This window comes from Sceloporus undulatus, chromosome 3 (genome assembly GCF_019175285.1).
Source record: "Sceloporus undulatus isolate JIND9_A2432 ecotype Alabama chromosome 3, SceUnd_v1.1, whole genome shotgun sequence".
Lineage (NCBI taxonomy): Eukaryota > Metazoa > Chordata > Lepidosauria > Squamata > Phrynosomatidae > Sceloporus > Sceloporus undulatus.
In genome coordinates this window covers 25,054,697-25,077,299 of record NC_056524.1, presented here as the reverse complement: position 1 = coordinate 25,077,299, position 22,603 = coordinate 25,054,697, and the positions used below count along the sequence as shown (strand labels likewise).

Here is a 22,603-nt window from a genome sequence, read left to right as displayed (position 1 = left end):
GCAAACTGTAAGTTAGTTGCCCCCAACAAGCTGGGTACTCATTTTAGTGCCCTCGGAAGGATGCAAGCCTGAATTGAGCCTCAGCCCTGGCCGGTATTGAACTCACCACCTTATGATTTGTGAGCGAGTGGCTGCAATACAGGCATTTAACCACTGTGCCACTTGCACAAACAGACATAGCATATATTCAAACACATTATACAATCAGTAACGAAAAAGGAAAAAAAAAACAAAAAAAAAAAAAAAAAAATCACATAACAACTATACTTCCTAACTTCTTAGTAATTCTATCAATTTTATTATTTAAGTATGTACTTTCCTTATATACTTTATTTGTTAACCATATCCAAAATGAATATCAAATATCAAATTACAAGGCTTTTAAAATCCACAGATGTTAAATTCACGCTTTAAGAAGTAAAACACCTTTTCATGCTGGGTAATACAAGTAGACTGGAGCAAACTGAAATTCAAATATTATTCCAGTTTTTGTTTCTGAGACAACAGGTTTTTTAAAAAAATAGTAAATCTTTATTTGATTTTTAAAGGTATTTTAATGCCATCATTAGGTTGCTAACTATTAATTTAAGGCACAATATAGATATATCAACTTATCAACAAAAAGAATAAGATATATCTTCCCTTTCTCAATATTTTCAGGTAAAAGATATTTTAAAGCATTATTACAGAAATACAGGGTTCTTTGAAACACACACACACACACACACACACACACACAGTATGAGAATGAGGTGGCCTAGTGGTTAAGGCACCAGTTCTGACGATTGGAAGATTGGAAGGTTGACAATTCGAGGCCCAAGTGCTGCATGATGGGGTGAGCTCTTGTCCCTAGTCCCAGCTTCTGCCAACCTAGCAGTTCAAAAGTATGCAGATGCAAGACGATAAATAGGTACCACTTCGGAGTTGGTGCAGTCATGCTGGCTACATGACCACTGGAGTAGTCCTCAGACAATGCCATCTCTTCGGCTTAGTAATGGAGATGAGCACTGCCCCTACAGTCGATTATGACTAGACACATTCATGTCAAGGGACTCTCTTTATCTTTGCCGTTTGAAAAATATACAAGGCAGAAAATGTTTTGATTAGAATCAAGTAAAAACGTTAAGCTAGGCAAATTGTTGAGAGACAGAGTGAGAGGTAGTGGGCCCTTGATATCCGTAGATTTGTCACTCACAGATTCAAACATCTGAGGACAGCAAGCCTGCACTGAGGTAGAGGAGGAGGTGTCCAAGGAGGAGGAAGAGGAGACAGCTGAGGAGGAGGAGGTGCTTGCGGCCGAGGGGAGGAAGAGGTGGTGACTGAGAAGGAAGATGAAGCTGTAGAGGAGGAGGAAGAGAAGGTGCCCTACTGCTGCCTGCCAGCAGTGAGACCAACGAGGCAAGCTTCGTGTGGCCAAGGCAGCACTGGCTCACCCAGCCAGAGTGGAGGGAGGGAAGGAAGGAGGAAGGATGAGGGCTGCGATCCCAGTGGCTGGCTCAGGGGTGACCTGCAATTCAGGCCAAGTTCCTTTGTTCCCAATGGCAGCACAGCTCCATGGCCACGGCATCATTAGGGACAATTGAACTCAAGCATCCACAGATTTTGGTATCGGGGGGGGGGGGGGGCATTGAAACAGTAATGATTACAAAACAGTAAGGATAACACACAAATTCAACATTAAATTTTCAGAGGCAAAAAGACACTTGGACAATATACAGTGTAATTATACAATGGTTCTATTTTTAAGTACATTCTGATGTTCACAATATAAAAGTCCTAGAGGATAAAAAGGTTTTAAGGCACTAGCAAACCACCCACAGAGCAAACCACACTAGGTGACCCTTTTTGGCAAGCATATTAAAAAAGTAGCATGCCATAAGCACAAAGTCTCTGTGCTCAATAACGTCACTTAGTGGGGGCAAATGGAGACAAGACAGTCTCAATGTCTAGGTAGGTTCACATGAGAGGAAGTGATATTTCAGGGACCCTGATATCAAAACGTTTAGTGTTTTAAAGGTGAAGATCAGGACTTTGAACTGGACCTCTTTGGAAATGGATGATAAGGAACTGGCATAAGATGATCAGATCATTCAAATCCAGTTAATGACCTTAGTTCCAAAACACACAGCAGAAATAATCCAGTTTGAGTATTACTCTTTTCCTACTGCCTTCTACCTTTCTAATGAGCCATGTCTTCTCATGATGTTTAGTCATCATCTCAGGTCCAAAATACATTGCAGAAATAATCCTGTTTGAGACCACTTTAACTGCCAGGCTCAGTGCTAGGGAATTCTGGGAACTGTAATTTTGTGAGACATTTAGCCTTCTCTGTCAGAGAGCTCTGGTGCCACAATAAACTACAATGCCCAGGATTCCCTAGCACTGAGCCATGGTGGTTAAAGCTATCTCAAACTGGATTATTTCTGCAGTGTGTTCTGGACCTTAGTCTTCTATTGTGGTCAAATTGATGTTTCTTGTCTGTTTTCAGAAGCAGCCTTATATTTATAACTTCTCTGTTGTTGTCTTGATGGAAAGTTATTGAAGCACAGATAATCAAAGAAAGACTATTTTAATCCAAATAGGGTGAGAGATGGTGGCTCAGCCCAAGCTAATAAAAAATAATTTCCATGGTGGGTTAGTTTCAACAAACAGTACTATCATATCATTGAGCACTCTGTTAATCTGCAGTTAGCATTCAGAATTCTTTTCAGTAGTTAGTGCTGGCAGTTAGTTTCAAAAGTCACTCTTAAGTATTAGTTTCAGTACTTTTGTTCTGGACTTCATGTGAAGAATGCATTTAAGAAATTAAAGGCAGAGAGCATTGAGTTCATGTACAAATGTAAAACTTCCTAGTTACAGTAACAAAATGATCCCCAGAGAGAAATTGTGTAAATGGGGGTTGTTTGTAGATTTAGGGACTCGACAAGCCAGTTATACACTGGCATGGGGCAGCATGAAGGCGTGGTGTATGCATGCTAGCCACCCTGACTCCATCCACCTGGATAGACCGTGAGTGGCGTTATGCTGCATCTTCAGCGCGGCAAAAAGCCACTCTGGCGGTGGTGGCTAAGGCTCCCTTTTGCACTTTTTGTGGCTTCTTTTTGTGCTGTGGAAAGGCCAGATCATGGCCATGGCATGTAGTTGCTTCGGACCCAATCAGGTGAGAAAACGGAAGGCTGCAGGCCAGTCCAAAGGGGCGGTCTGTGGAGCCCCATAGTCTAGTGGAATTAGACTCTGCATCCTTTTCTCCACTCTCACAGCACCACCATCATCATCACTGTCAGAAAATGTTGGGGGTACCTTGCTTAAGACCAGACTGTCATGAACACATACACCTGAAAATCCAGGGAAGTCACTATGCTTTGATTGAGAGTCCCTGCATGGCAGGGGGTTGGACTGGATGGCCCTTGTGGTTTCTTCCAACTCTGTTTCTATGAGAATGTGATACCAAACATTCTTGGTTGCCCCAATCAGTATCCTGTTCTGTGTGAAAAACAAAGCAGTGATACAATTTTGATCTTTTTGGTTCCCTCAGTGGCCTTTGGTATCAGTGGCATCACTGGGAGATGCGGGCTGCACTGGGTGACACCCCAATAGAGAGGGATGACACCCAGTCAGTCCCTCATGGCTGAGCACATACCGCTCTGGGCCTTGGGGAATCTCCAACATGAGCTGGTAGCTGGCAGCCATTTACACAGCCTGCATGGCCATTTCCCTGGCCCCAAAAGTCCTGCCAAAAGTCATGCCCAATGTCCCACCACACCAGAAATCATGCTGCCAGAACCAGGTGACACCCTGTGTGGAACCCCCACTGTTTGGTACCACTGACCATGGGAGCTAAGTGGATTGGATCTTGAGCTGAGGATGCTGTGTTAAGATGGTTCTCCTCCTATTTGCACAGCCAGTTCCAAAGAGTGGCATTTGAGGACTCCAGGCCTATGAACATTAATCTGAGGGATGCCATAGGGTTCCATCTTGCCTCTCATGATGTTCATTATCAAAATCAGTGGTTCTAAAATGGTGGGGAGGGACCTCCAAACCGGGACAAATGTAGGACAAATGTAGGACAACAGTTTCAAATGTAGGACACATTTTTAATAAATGGCGGACATGTAAAAAAATGATGATTTTAAAAAAATGTTAATATAAATGCATGTTTCTTAGGCATGATCAAAATGGAGGACATTTTGAAATTTGACAGAAGAGGACATGTCCTGGAAAAGGAGGAGGATGTCTGGTCATCTTGTCTCTGGTCCAAAATACACTGCAGAAATAAAACATAGCTGGACTGAAATGCCCAGAGTTCCTCACCAAAACTGCATCCACACTGAGGAAAGAATCCAGTTCAAGAGTGACTTAACCGTCCTGGGTTAGTGCTGGGGAATGCTAGGAATTGTAGTACACTGTGACCCCAGAGCTATCTCTGACTGGGAGTCACATAACCCTCCAAACATAGTTGAACTGCAGTGCCTAGAATTCCTTACCAGGTGCATCCACACTGAGGAAATGGTCCAGTTTGAGACTGCTCAGTGCTGGGGAATCCTGGGAATTGTAGTCTATTGTGGCCTCAGAGCCATCTCTGACAGAGTAGTCTCAATGTCTCCCAAACACTAGCATTCCCAGGATTCCCTAGCATTGAGTTAAAGCAGTCTCAAAGTGGGTTGTTATCCCTGCAGTGTGTGAGAGAGATATAAAGGCTAGAGACTGGATTCACTCATTAACTCACAAAAGGAGGATATCTGTGTCCAAAACACATTGCTTTGACTGTCAGGGCTCAGTGCTATGGAATCCTGTGCATTGTAGTTTATTGTGGCACCAAAGCTCTCTGACAGAGAAGGCCAAATGCCTCACAGACACCAGAATTCCAGAGCATTGAGCCCTGGCAGTCAAAGTTAGAAAAAAATACACAGGGGTAAAATAAATATTGAAAATGGCCATGCACCTCCTCCTCCTCCTCATCCTCTCCTTGGTGCCAAAGGAAATGGCCCTCTCCCCTCTGCTGCCTTGCTGGGACCGGTCCACGTGGGGAACCAAACAGAGGAGGAGCTCCTCTTCCTGAGTCTGGCAACAATTGTTGCCAACAAGCCTCGAAGATAATTCCCCAAATGTTTGGCCAAAACTCACCAAATCCCCCCATATCTCACCAAATATTCAGTCAAAATCCGTGAAAACTCCCTGTAATGTTAATATGGCAATAAAACATAGCCCTAATCGAAAAAAATAATTGGAACTTATTTCAACTCTCAAAATTAGCATTAAAACCAACCACCAAAATCACACCAAAGGCTCTGAAAAGTACCCCTTTTTGGTGTGAAAGTCACCAGATTGGCAACACTAACCGTGCAGGGACGCCCCCTAGTGGTGAAAAACCGGGAATGTCCCACCGGCAGGAGGGTTATGGCAACCCTACTCCTGGGGGAACGCAAGAGTTTCTCAAGGGAGAGCACGAACATTGGAAGCTCTGATACCTCTACCTCCTCCACCTCCTACTCCTACTCCAATTTTAGAGTTTGGTGAGGTGATCAAAACTCTTCACAGGAACATGACTAATTCCTTCAAACATACATACACAAAAAACACCTTTATAGTTGGTAGAATTTAGTGAATCAAGATGTGTTGAACCATTTTGAGGTCATAGCTTAAAGAAAGTACAATTATAGTCTCCAGAATGGCTCATTTTTTTTTTAAAAAAAGATGCACCTGCTCTTCTATTGCCATCTCACACTTCCTCCTGATGTGAATGAAGTTCTGGCTTTAGAGACAACAGAGGATGGTATAGGCAATAGACAAGTGAGTCTTTACAGCCTTTTGTCTGCCCTAGTCTGTTATCAGGCAACAGAGCAGGGTAGGTGCTGATTCAGGATAGGTGCCTCCCATGATTCATTGTCCTGCCCCTCCTCACTCCCCTCCCCAGCTGTCTTTGATATGTGCTGCTCACCTCAGGATCTCTCTCATTCCTCCTGCAGGACTCCTGGCTGTTTTGACATTGTAAGTACAACTGCTTTACACTGTATGGAGCAACTTGTTGAGGGGATTAGGAAGAGCAGGAGTGAAATATACAGGCCTAACTAATTGCCAAAGATAGGGTTAGGGGGGAAAAACCTATTAGAAAGCCAAGTAGTTTTGCTGCAATCATTGGGGTGAATTGAAAGATGACATACACTTTTAACGAAAACATTTGAAACAGAAGTTTAAATCATGCTGTTAGTCCCAACTAACTGGATCAATACTTGTTGAATCACCATTTAAAAAATGATTTAACATGCCTGTTCTGGTAGGGACTAACCAAATAGATTAAGGGCAGGGTTTTTAAAGATGGATTCACTTCTCAGCATTGCTTAAAGATTGTTCCAAATTGTGATGTAAAGGTATATGTAAAGGTAAAGTGCATTAACCTATACATGCTCCGATGTTAGAAGGTGTTGTGTGTCTTATGAAGTTTGACTGACAAAGGTTGGCATCCCATTAATGGTGGATGGAGATGGGAGTCTGTCTGCCTGTGCCTATTTAGGCAGATGTGGAGGTTCTTCCACCTTCTGCAACAACAACCCCCATTTAGGCACTGCATCCCTCCCCCTGGACCATTCCATGGCTAGCGAAGAGTGGAGAGGGAGTGTTGAGAAAGTGTTTGGCTATATCCTTGTAGCCAGATGAAAACTGATTACATCATCTGCTAAAACATCAGATGATCTTCCACAACTCCTCCTCCATGATCCCTCTACTCTTCATCAGCCAATGCATGGTGGTGGTGTCAGGATCAACTCTAGGTATTTGGCTACCCTAGGTGAGAAATATTTTGGCACTCCCTGTAGCTCCTCATAATTATTTTCACCCCTTGATTTCCGCTGTTTGGTTTGTTAAAGCTAAACAGGACATACTGTAAAACTTAGGTTTCAATCTCTCATCATAAGTATTGAGAATTAGTCAAAAGGCCAATTAAAATCCTTACCACAGACACAGGGGGGTGCACATTTATGTTTTGCCCATTGTACAAAGAAACTGTCATACGGTAGCTTGTTTTTATGTCGCTTGCTGTAATGGGTTTTCACTTTAATATTGTTTAATTATGCAAAAAATTATACAAAAAAAGTCGCCATCCCACCCCTAAATATTGCTGGCCTAGGCAGCTGCCTAGTTCACCTATACAGATGAGCTGGCCCTGGGTGGTGTCAACAGTTAAGATGAATGCATTATATCAGTTGAGATATAGTGTAGTTCTACAAGTGAAACTGTATGATACACTGTGTCATACAGGATCTTGGCCAAGAAGTCTGATTGGATTCAAATTAATATCTGCAACAAGTTTCCTAATCTCCAACAGTTTCTTAACTTGAATGGCAATTCCTGAGTAGTTCTTACATTTAAAGGAAGAGAGAACATATCCACCGTTATTGCCCTGTTCTGGATTTTGGGTCCTAAAGTGTTTTGTCATGGGTACGTATGCTCAACAGGGGAAATTTCTTTGGCATTGGTTGATTGATTGAAGACTTTACCTATTGTTTATTAGGCCTCAAAGGCAACATACAATTGATAAAAACACTAAATGTACAAATAAAAATATTTATAAACAGATGAAAACCACCTTTTTTTTTTTTTAAATCTCAAGGCATTTATTCTTCTAGTACCTCTCTGCAGGTAGATCTGAAGTATACTCCTTTAAAATGGACATCTCCATCAGCATTGTGATCTTTTTGATCTTCTCCTACTGTGTCTGGGATACAGAAAGTCGAAGTTTTAATACAATCCTATCAGTGACAAATGGAGGAAAGTGGGGTGATTGGGGGAAAAAACAATTCTGTTCTCAAGGACATGCACATTCATTTTCAATTAAGGTAAATGTCTCCCTGTTGTATCCCCCTTTTCAAACACCTTTAAGCTTAAGCAAGCTTTCACAGTTCTCTTGTCTTCTTCTCTTTTTTTCTGATACATCCTGAAAAATTAATTGTAAGAACTCCAAAAAAAGTGAACATTGAGAAAAGAGTAATTCATAATGGTAAGTTGGTTGGTTCTTAACTGAAAAGTCAAGGATACAGAAGGATGCATTTTGAAGGTTTGTGACATGAGCATCAGCAAAAAAGAACCTGGTTTTGATTCAGTTGCTAGTTGCAACCAGGGACCCTATTGTATTACCTTTTACCTGGCAGCAGCCCAACAGGTTGCAGCCAAGATGCAGCATGGAGGCGGGGATTATTGCATGGTTATAATTACTGCCAAATCACTGGTCACCAGCATCTCATGTCCCAAGTGTGTTCAGCTGGCCCCCTTTTGAAAACAAAAGCTCCCCGAGTTTTAAAATGGGCCTGCTGAGCTCGGCTGGAACACAGGATGCTGGCGCCTGGCGATTCAGTGGCGATTTATAATGCAATAATCCATGCCTCCATGCCACATCCCGGCTGCAGCACATTCAGGTGCTGCTGGGTTAAAATGTAATGCAATAAGGTGCTAGGATAGAGCTATAGAGTCATTTGAATTATCAATCAACATTTATAATCCAATGGATCCAGTTTAGTTGATACAAGCAACTGGATTTAAATCATGGTGTGATTAAAAAAACCAAATGCATTCTTGGGAGTAATTGTAATGTTAACTCCTTATAATTATATATCCATCCATCCATCAACCTTTATTAGGCATCTCAATAGACAATATACAACAAACAATACAATACAAAATTAACTAAAATAGTCTACATGAATACTTTAAAATTTATCATCCTTAAAATAATCTAACACTAAACTCTAACCATTATTTAATTTGTACCAGATTTTTGTTGCCTCCATTAGAAAATTGGCCATCAATCGTGTAATCTGTACATTACAATCCTCCAATAAATGTACTAAAGTTATATCCGTTAAGCAGTAATTCATTTCCAATAGTTTCTTTAGCAATTTTGCTCTCGGTTTTTGATACAGCGGGCAAAGAAATATAATATGTTGGAGAGTATCTGGAGATAGTTCACATATACATATTCGATTTGCAAAAGGGATCCTCAAATATGGTGACACAGGAAGGGTGAATATTCAACCTTGCGAAGAGGAAAGCTTTCCTCGAAGCCTGAAGGGACAATGATTGAAAGTACTTTGGCATCTCACCACAATAGGGGGGAATGCCAAATACAGAAGGGGAACACACTCTGGGAGGAGTGGAATAGGTCATCTTGTAGTCCCAACTCAATAAACAATCCTTAATTGTCTTGAAACACTCCTCCTCAGTTAGAAGGAGTAGAGAATCCAGACTTAGGCCCTTTAATTTTAATTTATCTTCATAGATTTTTGACCAGTTAGTATAATAATTATCAGATAAAAGAAACCAAATTAGACTAGATCTATTTGGTCTATAATGGATTTTAAGCCAAGATTTGTACGCCATCAACCAAGTTGTGGTCTCGAGTGTATCCAGACCAAGCTCAGCATATAATGTTAGGTGATGAACACATGGTGGGATAGATAACAATTTCCTGCAGAATTGTGTTTGTAAACTTTCAACCTCCTTGTTAAAAGCTGTTACCCAAACAGATATACTATATAGTATTTGTGGTCTTATTTTGATTTTATAAATTTTCATAGCTGCAAGGATATCTTGGTTTCCCTTCTTATAATAAAAGGATTGTAAAGTCGCCAGAGATCTTTTTCCAGATTGAACGACCTTTTCTCTCTGTTTTGCCCAAAGACCATTTAATTATATATAGTCAGGCTGAATTCAGAGTATTTTCCACCCATTCACATGAAATGTCCTCATGCCTATGCAAGCATTCACTAGTTTTCACTGTTGTGAAGTAATGTACCATTTGATTGGCTTGGAATGAATTATCCATTTCTTTTACATTTACATAGGTATCACTGGTTGCCAGTTTGTTGCCAGCCCTACATGAAAGTGCTGGCTATGATCTATGAAGCCTTATGTGGCTCAGATGCAGAGAATTTTGCAGTGAACAACTTTCTGTATTAACTGGCCCAGGCTCTGAGGTATTCAGGAGAGGCCCTTCTCTCAGTCCCACCACCATCACAAGCATGGTTGGTGGGGACAAGAGAGAAGGCCTTTTTGTGGCTGCCCTTAGTCTGTAGAACTCTCTTCTCAGGGGGACCAGATTGGCTCTCTCTTTGTGGTCCTTCTGAAGGCAGCCTTAGACCTTCCTGTTCAGACAGGAGTTCAAAACAGAAAGTTTTTAAAGAATGTCCTGGTGGTGTTGTATTCTTTTAAAGTGTATGGTTTTAAAGTGGTTTTTTTTCTTTTTTTAATTAAATTTTTATTAGTTTTAAAAACAGTTATATACAATAGTTCATATACAATTGTATATGAACTATTGTATATAACAAAAGTGGTTTTTAAGTGATTTTATCTTTTTTAAATTGTGTTCTGTCTTTAAACAAATGATCTGTTCAAATGTTGTAATAATTTAATTCCATTTTAATTGTCACTTTTGTAGGTTTTTAACTGTGCTGTGTTTTCAGTTTTAATTGTTAGCTATTTTGAATCTCAATTTTTTGTGGAAAGTGAGGTATAAATATATAAACAAATAAATAATATTTGTAGTGAAGAGAGTCCTGAGAAACATGTTAAAGCAGATTTTTTAAAAAGACAACGTGTTTCAGCCTTGATGCGAATACTCAATGGTCCTGCATTTTGGAGAGTGTTCTCAACTCCAATGAATTCTGCTGAAGGCTCCTGAAGAAAGCCTTTTTTCATTGGCCTGAAATGCATCGGCAAAAAGAAGCAATTTTGAGCCACATTGGGGGCATGGCATTTAGATGACACATGTGCCAATGTGGCTTGAAGCTGCTGCAAAACTGTGCTCTGGTCAAAAAGGAGTGGTTTTATCCACTCCTGTGAAACACAATTTGAGACCTCTGGTGGTGGCTCACATTGAGAGCAGGCCACGCAGTCACTGCATTCCCAGGCCTCTCCTTTTGACCTGTCTGCTTCACCTCATCAAGGCTGAAATGCATTCAACTTTTAAAACAAATAAATAGTTGACCATCTCAGAGCACATAGAGCTTGTCTCCTGACTAGTTTCTTCTAACAGATACAACCTCCATGAAAAGTTTATGAAAAAGGCATGTTTAAACAAAAAATAGAAATATTGTATAGTGGCTGTACAGACTGGCACATTGTGCCAGCCTGTACACACAGTGAGGGCTGGGCATCTGTCCGCATACTCTGAGCCCTTACCATGCCACCCAGGCGCCATCTTGGCGCATGCCCATCTACACAGCACGCACCATGATGACCTATGTTGTGCACAGTGCCCAAACGGTGCAGCGTGGAAGGGGCATCATCTTGGCATCCAGTGTGCCTATAGCACCCCTTCCAGGATGCAAAAAGAAGCCCCTTTACAGGGCTTCTTTTTGTTCCCTCTGAAGGCCATGGTGTGTGGTTGCCATGGTCTCCACCTGGGGCACAAATCAGCGGTGTCCAGATGCCTGTCTGTACAGTCCTGTAGTCAGGGATGGTAGAAAAGGAGTTAGAATTCATTGCATGTATTCTTTGAAGAGTGAAAATCCTAGATTCAGTCTGCCTTATTCTCTGCAAACTTGCTTTATTTATATGGTTCTCTTCCATTTGAACTACTAGATTTGCCATTTTGGGAAGCATCAGAAGAAGAAGTGCAAAATCCAATGCGCAATCCATTCAGGGTTCAAGAACTTCAGAGTAACCTAAGCTTCTAGGCCGTGTTTGCAATGGAGTGGCACTTGATTAAGGGTCCAAGCCAATGCATCCCAAAAATTCTGACAAAAAAACCAAGTGTTTTACCCATACATACAGAGCAGTTGCATAGTGGTCCTAGATTAAAACAAGTACTCTAACATAGTCTCTTTCCCCCTTCATTATCATCAGGTACAGGAAGAACAAGGTTTTGCAAGGGATGATACAGCTTTGAATGGCATCCGTCTTAACTGTGCATCTGGGGAAGTAATTCAGTCTACAGTTGGACCGTGAGTATCTCTTTTATTCCTCTTTGATTTTGTTCCTTAGAACAACAACAATAACAAGTGGATTGGTAAATTTCTTGTGCTAGATCGGCAATGAAAAAGGCAATGTAAGAGTCTATCTGTTTCATTCTGAGCTCTCAGACTAAGGTCCAAAACAACCTGCAGAAATAATCCTGTTTGAGACTGCTATAAACAGCCCTGGCTCAGTGCCAGGGAATTCTGGGAACTGTAGTTCTGTGAGAAATTCAGCCTTCTCTGTCAGACAGCTTTGGTGCCAAAATAAATGACAGTTCCTAGGATTTCCTAGCACTGAACCAGGGCAGTTAAACGGTCTCAAACTGGATTATTTCTGCAGTGTGTTTTGGATGTAAGAGTACTCACTTTAGGAGATTCATGGTATGTAACATGGCTTCTCAGTGGTGGATCTACCATCTGCCCTATCTTTTCTGGAAAACTTTCTACAGTGACATTAGTGAGAATAACATTGTCAGAAAAGGCAAAACATGCAGCTAGAACAGAAACCTTACTGGTCTTCACCTGGTTGTCTCAACCTCTTTCTTCAGTTTACTAAATAGTTACCCCCTTTCCAGAATCCACAGTGATCAATAACTATACCAATCTCCCTTCTAATCTATTAGTCTATTAATCAATTGGAAGAGAAATAAAAATATAAGTACGTTCCATGGAGCCAATCAGTATACTCCCTTTAGAACCAATGATTAGATTTGACTGGAACTTTGTTAACATCACACACTTATGTAAGTATCCTTATGCATGAGATTGTACTATTTTTGCCATTGTACAATGATTGCAAGATCAGCAGGTTGACAGTTCAAGGCCCAGGTGATGGAGTGAGCTCCTATCACTAGTCTCAGCTTCTGCCAGTCAAGCAGTTTGAAAGCATGCAAATGCAAGTAGATAAATGGGTACCACTTAGGTGGGAAGGTAACAGCATTCTGTGCAGTTTCAGTACCAGATCAGGCCCATAACAACCACATGCTACAGGCCCGATCGAGTGCTTTGCTACACCAAAAAAGAACCAGCAAAATGCCACGCCTTTTTAGAGTGGCAAAAGGGTACCTTCGCTCTGTGGTGGCGGTTTTTCCATGTTTCTTTGGGGCAGCGTGTCTAAAAGTTGTGCCAGAGAATTGGTGTGATGCTGCCATTGGGGTGGGTGGCATGATGCCAGCATTGGGGCAGAGTTGGGGTGTGTGGTGTGTGGTCGCCACACCCTCACTTAACCCCGATGCTGGCGTTTTATGCCAGTCTGTTTAGCTCCTAAGAAAGTCCCATTGCGAAGCTGTTAAAACCATACTTCCATCTCACCTCAGGCTGTGTCCCTATTCACCTGTCCTGTCCTGTCTGACTATAGGGATTGTCTCAATTAAAGCCACCAGCCATTCCAGAGTTCTTTTGACAAATTCACGAGAAAACCATAGAGTCTTTATTACACCACAGGATAGCATCAAGCATGCTTCAAGGCTATGACATAGGATATAAATATCAGCCCCAGACAGAGCCACCTTATGATCACAGTTACTCACTGTTTCCCAATGGATTTTTTAGTGCACAGGGGGTCTCTCTCACTCACTGTGTCACCCTCAGATGCTGTCTGAATCCCGCTCCATCTTTGGTGAACCTGTCTTCACAATTGGCAATGATTACCCCCTGTAATTCCTTACTTCTTGCTATCCAACCTTCCACACTTTCCTTTCTGCTAGCTTTATATGGTTCTTAAATTTGCATTGGTTTTGCATGTTTGTGAGCCCCTTTGCATATTTATAAAAAAAATCCTCTCTCTTATCCACTGAAACCAGTGTCTCTTTGCAGTGACTAATGGTAGACATAGGTGGAAGGATCTTCAAATTTATCCATCTCTCACAGGCCTCCTTTTGAGCTAATAATTCCCCACAAACACCAAGGAGACACTGTTGTCCCCCCACCTATTAGGGTAACAAGATATGGGGGTCATAGCTCCAAGAGTATAGGGATATCAAAAAATTGTTTATTGGTAACATGACTGCATGATTTTATTATATATTTAAATCATATATTTCATATGCTTTAATTGAATTTGTTTTTTATTGATTTTCAAACATATTATACTAATCTGTTTTTAAAATGTATTTATTTTTACTTAATTAGATCTCACTGTTCTCTTTTATTATGGTCTTTCTTCCCCCCCCCCCCCCCATAATTTGTTTGCTCATCTTTTTTTTTTTACAGGGGTGTAACATGTATATAACTTTTATTTTTGCCTCATATTTTGATGACTATAATAAAGGATTGATTGATTGATTGATTGATTTACATGAAGTTAAAAGCAAGTCAACAATGCTTATTGAATGAGCGAGGCATCTTTGAATCTCCAAATATTTTGGATTTCATCTTTCCAAATCCCCAGCTGGAAAGAATTGTGAGCTCTATAGTCCAAAACATCTTGCAGAGAAATTGTGCTTTAACCATAGTTTATGGCTTCATTACTTAGGCTAGTAACTAGTTTTTCTGGAGTTCATCTAAATGTATTTCTCAGTCCATGGTGATCATTGTTTTTTCTGACAGGAATGGAAAGTGGTCAAAGATTATGAGTTGTCCCCAAGGCGCCCTGATCTCTTTCAGTCTAAATGTGGAAGCACCAGTGGGACCGGGTGATGATACAGCAGCCAACAACATTCAATTCAGCTGTCAAGATGGGACTATACTGAAGGGAACAGCAAAAGAATGGGGCAAATTTGGAGAATGGAGTAAACGTTGCCCTGTTGGTGCGATATGCGGGATTGAGACAAAGGTGGAAGGTGCACAGGGAGCAGGTGATGATACAGCACTTAATGATGTTCGGTTTTTCTGTTGCGATTAAACTGTAAGAGTTTCATCCTGCCTAGGACAGGGTGAAAAGCTGTTTCCAGTCATTTGGTGACACAAAACTTCATTACCATTAAATCTCAAATAAAGAGAGTTATGTATGCTTTATTTTTCTCCTTTTGGTTCCTTGAATCTAAATGTATTGTCTCTGGATAGGAGGCCATCCAAAGGATAAAAGGAAGATCAACAGGACATACAGGGACAAGGAGGGAACCTTTTTAATTTGTGCCACTTCATTTTCTGTTTCTGAATTCTGAATTAGCCACATTGCCAGTATTTCCTCCCACCCCACCCCCCAAAACCCCAGCAGAAATACAGTTTAGAAGTTCTTATTTTGAATGTGAAATCTGAGTTTTTCACAGAGCAATTCCCAATGTGAAAGTAGTTTCATGTTGGGTGATCCACCACTTCTAGAGTGACCTCAGTAGGAGGTGGAAAGACTGACTTCCCTAAATATTACCCTGGCCAATCTTTCCTCTTAAAACTCCAAGAAAATTCCCCCCCCCCCTTTCCCTGTCAACTCCAGGGAAAGAATTCCTGCTTTTATTTGTGACATTAAGATGGAAATAAGCTATCAAATAACATATGCCTTTGAAATCTTTAAATTTTAAATATGGATACATGTTGAGTCTCCCTTATCTGCTGCAGGTACCGAGGGCCAACTCAGATTATAAATTGAAAAGCAATAGCAATAGGATTTACACTTCTATTCCACTTAAGACAGAACTCAGTATCTCTAAGTGGTTTACAACATGTAAGCTACTGTAATTGCCCTCAACAAACTGATGCTTATTTTAGCGACCTAGGGAAAGATGCAAGGCTGAGTCGGCCTTAGAGCCTGGCAGGATCGCACTCACAACCTTGTGCCTGCAATACTGCCTGCAGTACTGGAATATAACCACTGCACATCAGGGCTCTCTACAGTTGTAAGACAACACTTGTAAGACAACTGTGGGGGAAAATAGACGGTGGGTAAGGATTGGCTTGCTGCTCATCCTTTGCTCAATGGGTTGGGGCTGCCACAATAGCATACCATGCCCCCAACCTGGCTATTTCCCTGATCAGAAAGGAATGGCAGAAAGCCACTCCTTTTTGCATTGGAAAAGGGCACCTTTGCCACTGCAGCAACATTTTTTTATTTTTTGAGTCTCAGCATGTGTAAATGCTGTGCTGCAGGAATGCTCCATTGCTGCCCGCCATTTGTTTGGGTGGGCAGCATGATGCCTGATAGAGGACAGAGCCAGATGGTGTGGCATGCCACCCCAGAGCTGACTCTTCGTGGTGGTCTTCTTAGTCCCTTTATCTATGAAAAAGTGATAGAAGAATGTGCCACGTAATGTTAACTGAACTTGTTAAATAATGTAATAATAGAATAGAATAGAATAGAAATATTTATTGATTAGCCGTTAGGCGATTTCAAAATAACACAAAACACTAAAACAAGTGAAACACACTATAAAATTCTATAAAAATTATATAGGAATTAGAAAAGAGCTAAAATGTAATAACACAGAATCTGAGATGCATATAGAGTACCGTATGGAAGTCATATAAATGTAAAACAGTATACGTACATTAGAAGTACAGTACCAAAAAACGAAACATAGTTATAAAACTGATCATAAAAAATTGTATTGCAGGTTCAAGATACAAATATAGGTAAAAAGAATAAAAATGAATGCATCACAGCATTAAGATGATAACAAAGTAATAAAATTGAACATGAAGCATCACACCTCAGAATTCTTCATCACCTCTGCAATTTAATAATAATAGGATTTATTTATATGCTGCCCAATAACTGGGAATCTGGGTGGCATACAACAGAGGGAATAATACAAGGCAATAACAATAAACATGAATTAAAAAACGAATGTAACATAGAGGTGGGTTAAACAATAACAATAAAATAAAAAAGCGATTAACAATAGCAGTGAATAATGAAAAATATATAGCAATTATAGCAACAGAAAATACATAGTAATGTATTTGTAGCAACAATAAAATTAACAAAGCAAAATGCATATCAATTAAAAGAGCAAAACAAGTAAAAAGAAAATAATCCCCATTCTCAGCACCCCCATCCCAATCCTAAAAAACAATATAAACTATATAGAGAAAAAAAGGGAGGAGATAAGACTCCTCCTTAAATCCAGGTGCTGAAGCATGGCTGGAGCCCAGGTGGAAGGAGTGCAAGCAAACAGTCTCTCAGCTCAGCATTCACTGGAAAGGAGGGCCACTCCTCCTCCTCCTTAAAGTAATGTTAAATAAATGTGTTTTTTTCTGTTCATAAATTTTTATTAATTTTATACAATAAAAAAACCAATAAATATTAATGAATCATCAAACGTATCGTAACATCACTCCTGCCAAAATTTTTCTATTTCCCCCCATTCCCCCCCCCCCCCCAATATTGTTTGGTTGTTTTCCCTGCGATATACATGAACAATCTGTCCATGATTGCAAAATCATTCACTTTAATCTTCCATTCTCCTAAAGTGGGTATTATATTAGTTTTCCAGTATTTTGCATATGTCATGCAGGCTGCCGTAATCACATACAAGATTATATTGTTCTCATTCTCATTCATTTGTCCTTGTATAGTACCTATTATGTTTAATAAAAAATGAATCTTTTTTAACAAAAGAATCCAACCTTCTAAGATTCAATTCAGATGGTACTCTTTTTTTTTTAAAGGAACAAAAAGCCCAACTTTTATGAGACAGATGCTGACAATGTCAAGGATTAGGCACACATTTCTTAAATAGCTTTTGCCTTGTCTTCAAATACATTCCTTACTGCAGGAATCATTAGAAAGCATATATAGACACAGAGGCATAGTTACAGGCACAAGTGATGTAGAATTTGTAGAGCTCTACAAATAAGAATTCTGCCTGCCAATGAGATTTTCTTTCATCCCCCGAATTTCTCAGTCTGTAATAACATAACTCTTTGATTCTTCTGGCTGATCCAGTCTGCAGAACACATTATAGAGATTGTGGGCGAGGGGGAGGAGTGGCTGTAGTCCATAAAAGTCACATCATCTTGACTAGGAACTCGGTACCAAAACTGAGGCACATCGAGTGTATTTACCTGACTCTGAAAGCCAAGGACAGTACAGGGATTCTGTTGGTTTATCGACCACCCCGTAACCTAACAGACTCCCTGGCCGAGCTGACATAGCTGGTCTCGGAGCTGGTACTGGAGTCCCCTAGGCTTATAGTCTTGGGGGACCTCAATATCCCCTTCGAGGCCGGCTCAACAGATCCAATAGGTGCAGCTCGGTTGTTCATGGAATCCATGACAGCTATGGGCCTGTCCCAATTGGTTTCAGGGCCAACACACTGTGCAGGTAACACACTTGATGTAGTCTTCAGTACAGTCCGAGAATGTCCGTGGGTGGGAATTAATGCTATTTCCCCCCTGTCATGGACGGACCATTTCCTGGTCAAGATAGGACTGGATGCCACTATCCAAAAACCCCTCGGGGGTGGTGGACCTATTAGAATGGTCCGCCCTCGAAGGTTGATGGAACCCAAAAGGTTCCAAGACGCCCTAGAGGGTCTTATGTTTGGGAATGATGGCGACGCTGTCGAAACCCTGGTGGATAACTGGGATAGGAATCTCACCGGGGCTATAGACAGTATCGCTCCCGAGCGTCCTTGCCGGCCCACTCCTAAGAAAAGACTCTGGTATACAGAAGATCTTCGCCAGATGAAGCGGGCTGTGCAATGGCTAGAGCGCCGCTGGCGGAAACATCAGAAATTATCTGACAGAACACTCCATGAGAACATGTTGCGTTCCTACGGAGTGGCAGTCGGTGCAGCTAGGGATGCTTTCTGTGCTGCATGGATTGCGTCAGCAGAGTCTCGTCCAGCAGAGCTGTTCAGGGTGGTCAGGGAATTAACTCAAGCTCCTGCCACCCAGAACCCTTTGCTTGAACCAACCATTGCCTGCTGTGACACTTTTAACAACTTCTTTGCTGACAAAGTCTCTCAGATAAGGGCTGATCTGGACGTCATTTTTCAAGCAGAACCATCAGTAGAGGTATCCAGCGTCTCTGGCAACAAGGTTATTCTGGATCAATTTGAGTTTGTGAGTACCGAGGACGTAGACAAGCTCCTTGGAGGTTTGAGAAAGACAACTTGCCCTCTTGACCCTTGCCCATCTTGGTTGACCGTGCAGGGAGGAGATGTTATAAAATTCGCTCTCCATCTAATTATAAATACATCTCTTCAGGAAGGTTCTGTTCCACCATCATTGAAACAGGCTGTGGTAAAGCCTCTATTGAAGAAACCTTCCCTTGATCTCCTATCTATGAGTAACTATAGACCGGTCTCCCTTGTACCATTTCTGGGCAAGGTGATTGAGAGGGCAGTTGCTTCTCAACTCCAGGCAGTCTTGGATGAAACCGATTATCTTGACCCATTTCAAACTGGCTTCAGAGCGGGTTACGGAGTTGAGACTGCCATGGTCGCCTTAGTCGATGATCTCCGTCTGGCCACTGACGGAGGAGATACTACTCTGTTGGTGCTCTTGGACATCTCAGCGGCCTTCGATACCATCGACCATGGTATCCTTCTGGAACGCCTGGGAGAATTAGGTATCGGAGGCACTGCGCTCCAGTGGTTCCGATCCTATCTCTCGGGTAGGTTCCAGATGGTGAGGCTGGGGGACAGTTGCTCTCGTAAAAGAGAGCTTACATCAGGCGTCCCTCAGGGCGCCATTCTGTCCCCCATGCTATTTAATATTTACATGAAGCCACTGGGAGAGATCATCCGGAGCCATGGAGCTCGGTGTTATCAGTACGCTGATGACACCCAGATCTATCTCTCCATGTCTCCGACTGAAACAGTGACTAAGGATGGCATCTCTCCTCTGGATGCCTGCCTGGGGGCAGTAATGGGATGGATGAGGAAAAACAAACTCAGATTGAATCCAGAGAAAACAGAGGTACTCTTGATAGGTTCCCCTAGCCCGGGCAGAGAAATTTGTCATCCTGTCCTTGATGGGATTAAACTTCCCATGAAGGATAAAGTACGTAGTTTGGGAGTACTCCTGGATCCATCCCTACATTTATCATCTCAAATAGATGCGATGGCCAGGAGTGCTTGGTATCAGCTTCGGCTGATTCGCCAACTACGTCCCTGTCTGGACCGGAGGGACCTAGAAAAGGTAGTACATGTGCTGGTAACTTGTCGTTTGGATTTCTGCAATGCGCTCTACATGGGGCTACCTTTGTAACAGGTTCGGAAACTGCAGCTGATTCAAAATGCTGCAGCCAGGTCAATTACGGGGACACCAAGGTCCGACCATATAACACCTGTTTTAAAATCTTTACACTGGCTGCCTATACGTTTCCGGTCCCAATACAAAGTGTTGGTTATTACCTGTAAAGCCCTAAATGGCTTGGGCCCGGGTTACTTGAGGGAATCCTCCCCGCACGCTCAGAACTACAGGAAAATGTTTACTCAACCACCCTAGGGTGAGATTGGTAACAACACAGCAACGGGCATTTTCAGCTGTAGCGCCCTCCTTGTGGAATGCCCTCCCTGAAGATATCCGCCACAGTGGAATGGTGGAAGCCTTCAAGAAGGCTTTAAAGACTTATCTCTTTCAACAAGCCTACCCTCCCAATTCCATCTAAGATTCTACCTCACCTATTGTTTTTGCAGTTTGGTTTTAATAGATTGCTATGCTTTTAACAGTTTTTTATCTGATGTTTTTACTGTCGTTTGAATTTAATTCTATTTTAATATGTATTTTATGATGTAGACTTTTTTTACTGTTTTTACTGTTTGATTAACGACATGTACACCGCTTTGATCATTGGAAAAGCGGTTTATAAATAAACATTTATTATTATTATTATTATTATTATTATTATTAAACCATCCTGGGCCCAAAATGCTGTTTGAAAACACTGAAATTCTGGACCATGCCAACAACTATCAGGTCAGAATGCACAGGGAAGCCATTGAAATCTACAAACACCTGGACAACTTTAACAGGAAAGAGGAAACCCTTAAAGTGAACAAAATTTGGCTACCAGTCCTGAGGAATAGCAAAATAAGGACTCAGCAAATGCAAATAGGAAACCACTCAGAGTCAGAGGCTTTCCCAGCAGACAAGGGCGGGTTACAAACCGCCACTTGGGACGTCCGCAGGACGTCCCATTTTAAAAAAGGCTCTAGTACGGACTCTGTCCGTACGATATGGCGCCGGCCGTTCCACACGGCCGGCGCCATCTTTACGTATCGGACGCTATGCATCCGAATGTGTCGCGGCGTCTGTGACGTCGAGAATGCGCCCCTGGCACCTCGCGACATCACAGAGGCGCCACAAGAAGCTCCATTTTGGAGCTTCTTTTTCGGTCCGTGCGGGAGCTGCGCCAATGATCACCTATTAGCAGACAGTAATCCGCCAATGATCACCTATTAGCAGACAGTAATCCTCTTTTGCATATCCTCCTACCCTGAGGCCTGGCCATCAACAACAGAACAATACACAGATTAACATGGGAATCACTCCTCCTTACCCAGGATCACACAGTATGCTCTCTCTCTCTCTCTCTCTCTCTCTCTCTCTCACTCTCTTCCAGGTCATCATTCTCTGAAGATGCCAGCCACAGATGCTGGCAAAACAACAGGAACAAACTCTTCTAGAACATGGCCACATAGCCTGAAAAAACCAACAAAAATTGTCAATGGCTTACACTCAGCAGTGACTGAAGAAAAAATCATTTTGGGGGCAGAATTCTTATTGTGGGGCAATGCCCTTAATTTGCCCACCCACCTCTCAGCTACACTTCTGTGTGGTGCAGCAGTTTGAATGTTAGACTAGGACTCTGGGAGACCAAGGCTTGAATTCCAACTCTACCATGGAAATCCACTGAGTGCTCTTGGGGAAGTCATACTTTCTCAGTCAGAGCGGAAAACAATGTCGAACCTCCTCTGAATAAATATTGCCTATGAGAGGGTTCTCATAAATCAGAGCTGACTTGACAAAGCATAGTGAAAACACATATATAAATGAGGGGGTAAAGTTTTAATTATCATCGTTAAAAAAATTTGACACAAAGTTTGTTTTGATTTCTGGTTGTTAACATTTCTCTACATAGTCACCATCCAGATTTATACATTTTCCCCAGCGTTTCTTGACCTTCTGAATACCGCTATTGTAGAAGCCTGCAGATTGAGCCTTAAACCACTCTTCTACTTCATGAATGATGTCATTTGTGTTGTCAAATTGCTGACCCCACAACGGATTTTTCATTTCTGGGAACAAGAAAAAGTCATGAGGTCAGGAGAATAAGGTGGATGCTGCAAAATCTCAAAGCCACATGCCCTTGCTTTGTTAATTGCAACTTGAGATGAGTGAGCTGGGAGACGAATGCCTCTGGAGAGCATACTGCAGCATTTCTTTTTCAGAGCATTTTGCAACTTGTACAGAAGATTACTGTAGTATGTGCCAGTTATGGTTTGTCCCTTTACAGAGTAATCTATGACAATGACTCCACAACAGTCCCAAAAAACTGAGAGCATGACCTTCCCTGCTGACTTTTTCACCTTTGCCTTTTTGGGGGAGGAGAATCGGCAAGCTTCCACTCCATGCTCATGGTTTTAATAATAATAATAATAATAATTTGTTTTATTTATATACCGCTATTCCAAAGATCATAGCGGTGAACAGCAAGTAAGCTAATTAGCAAGTAAGCTAATTTGTCCCCAACAGTCTGGGTACTCATTTTAGCGACCTCAGAAGGATGCAAGCCTGAGTCGAGCTTGGGCCCTTTTGCTGGTCTTGAACTC

At 41.7% G+C, this 22,603-nt stretch overlaps 1 protein-coding gene across 1 annotated transcript; it reads left to right on the top strand.

Annotated features, from left to right (window-relative positions):
• The first annotated feature begins 7,661 nt into the window (after window positions 1-7,661).
• Window positions 7,662-14,787, top strand: LOC121927185 (vitelline membrane outer layer protein 1-like). Its single transcript, XM_042460806.1, has 3 exons — window positions 7,662-7,832; window positions 11,836-11,933; window positions 14,493-14,787. Exons 1-3 carry the CDS (start codon window positions 7,662-7,664, stop codon window positions 14,785-14,787), a joined length of 564 nt encoding a protein of 187 aa, XP_042316740.1.
• Window positions 14,788-22,603: the final 7,816 nt, after the last annotated feature.

Excerpts from the sequence above, each read along its gene's own strand:
- LOC121927185 (XM_042460806.1), top strand. The coding sequence starts at position 7,662 with ATGGACATCTCCATCAGCATTGTGATCTTTTTGATCTTCTCCTACTGT. Across the intron at positions 7,833-11,835 it reads CACATTCATTTTCAATTAAG|GTACAGGAAGAACAAGGTTT; the intron begins GTAAATGTCTCC and ends CATTATCATCAG. Across the intron at positions 11,934-14,492 it reads ATTCAGTCTACAGTTGGACC|GAATGGAAAGTGGTCAAAGA; the intron begins GTGAGTATCTCT and ends TTTTTCTGACAG.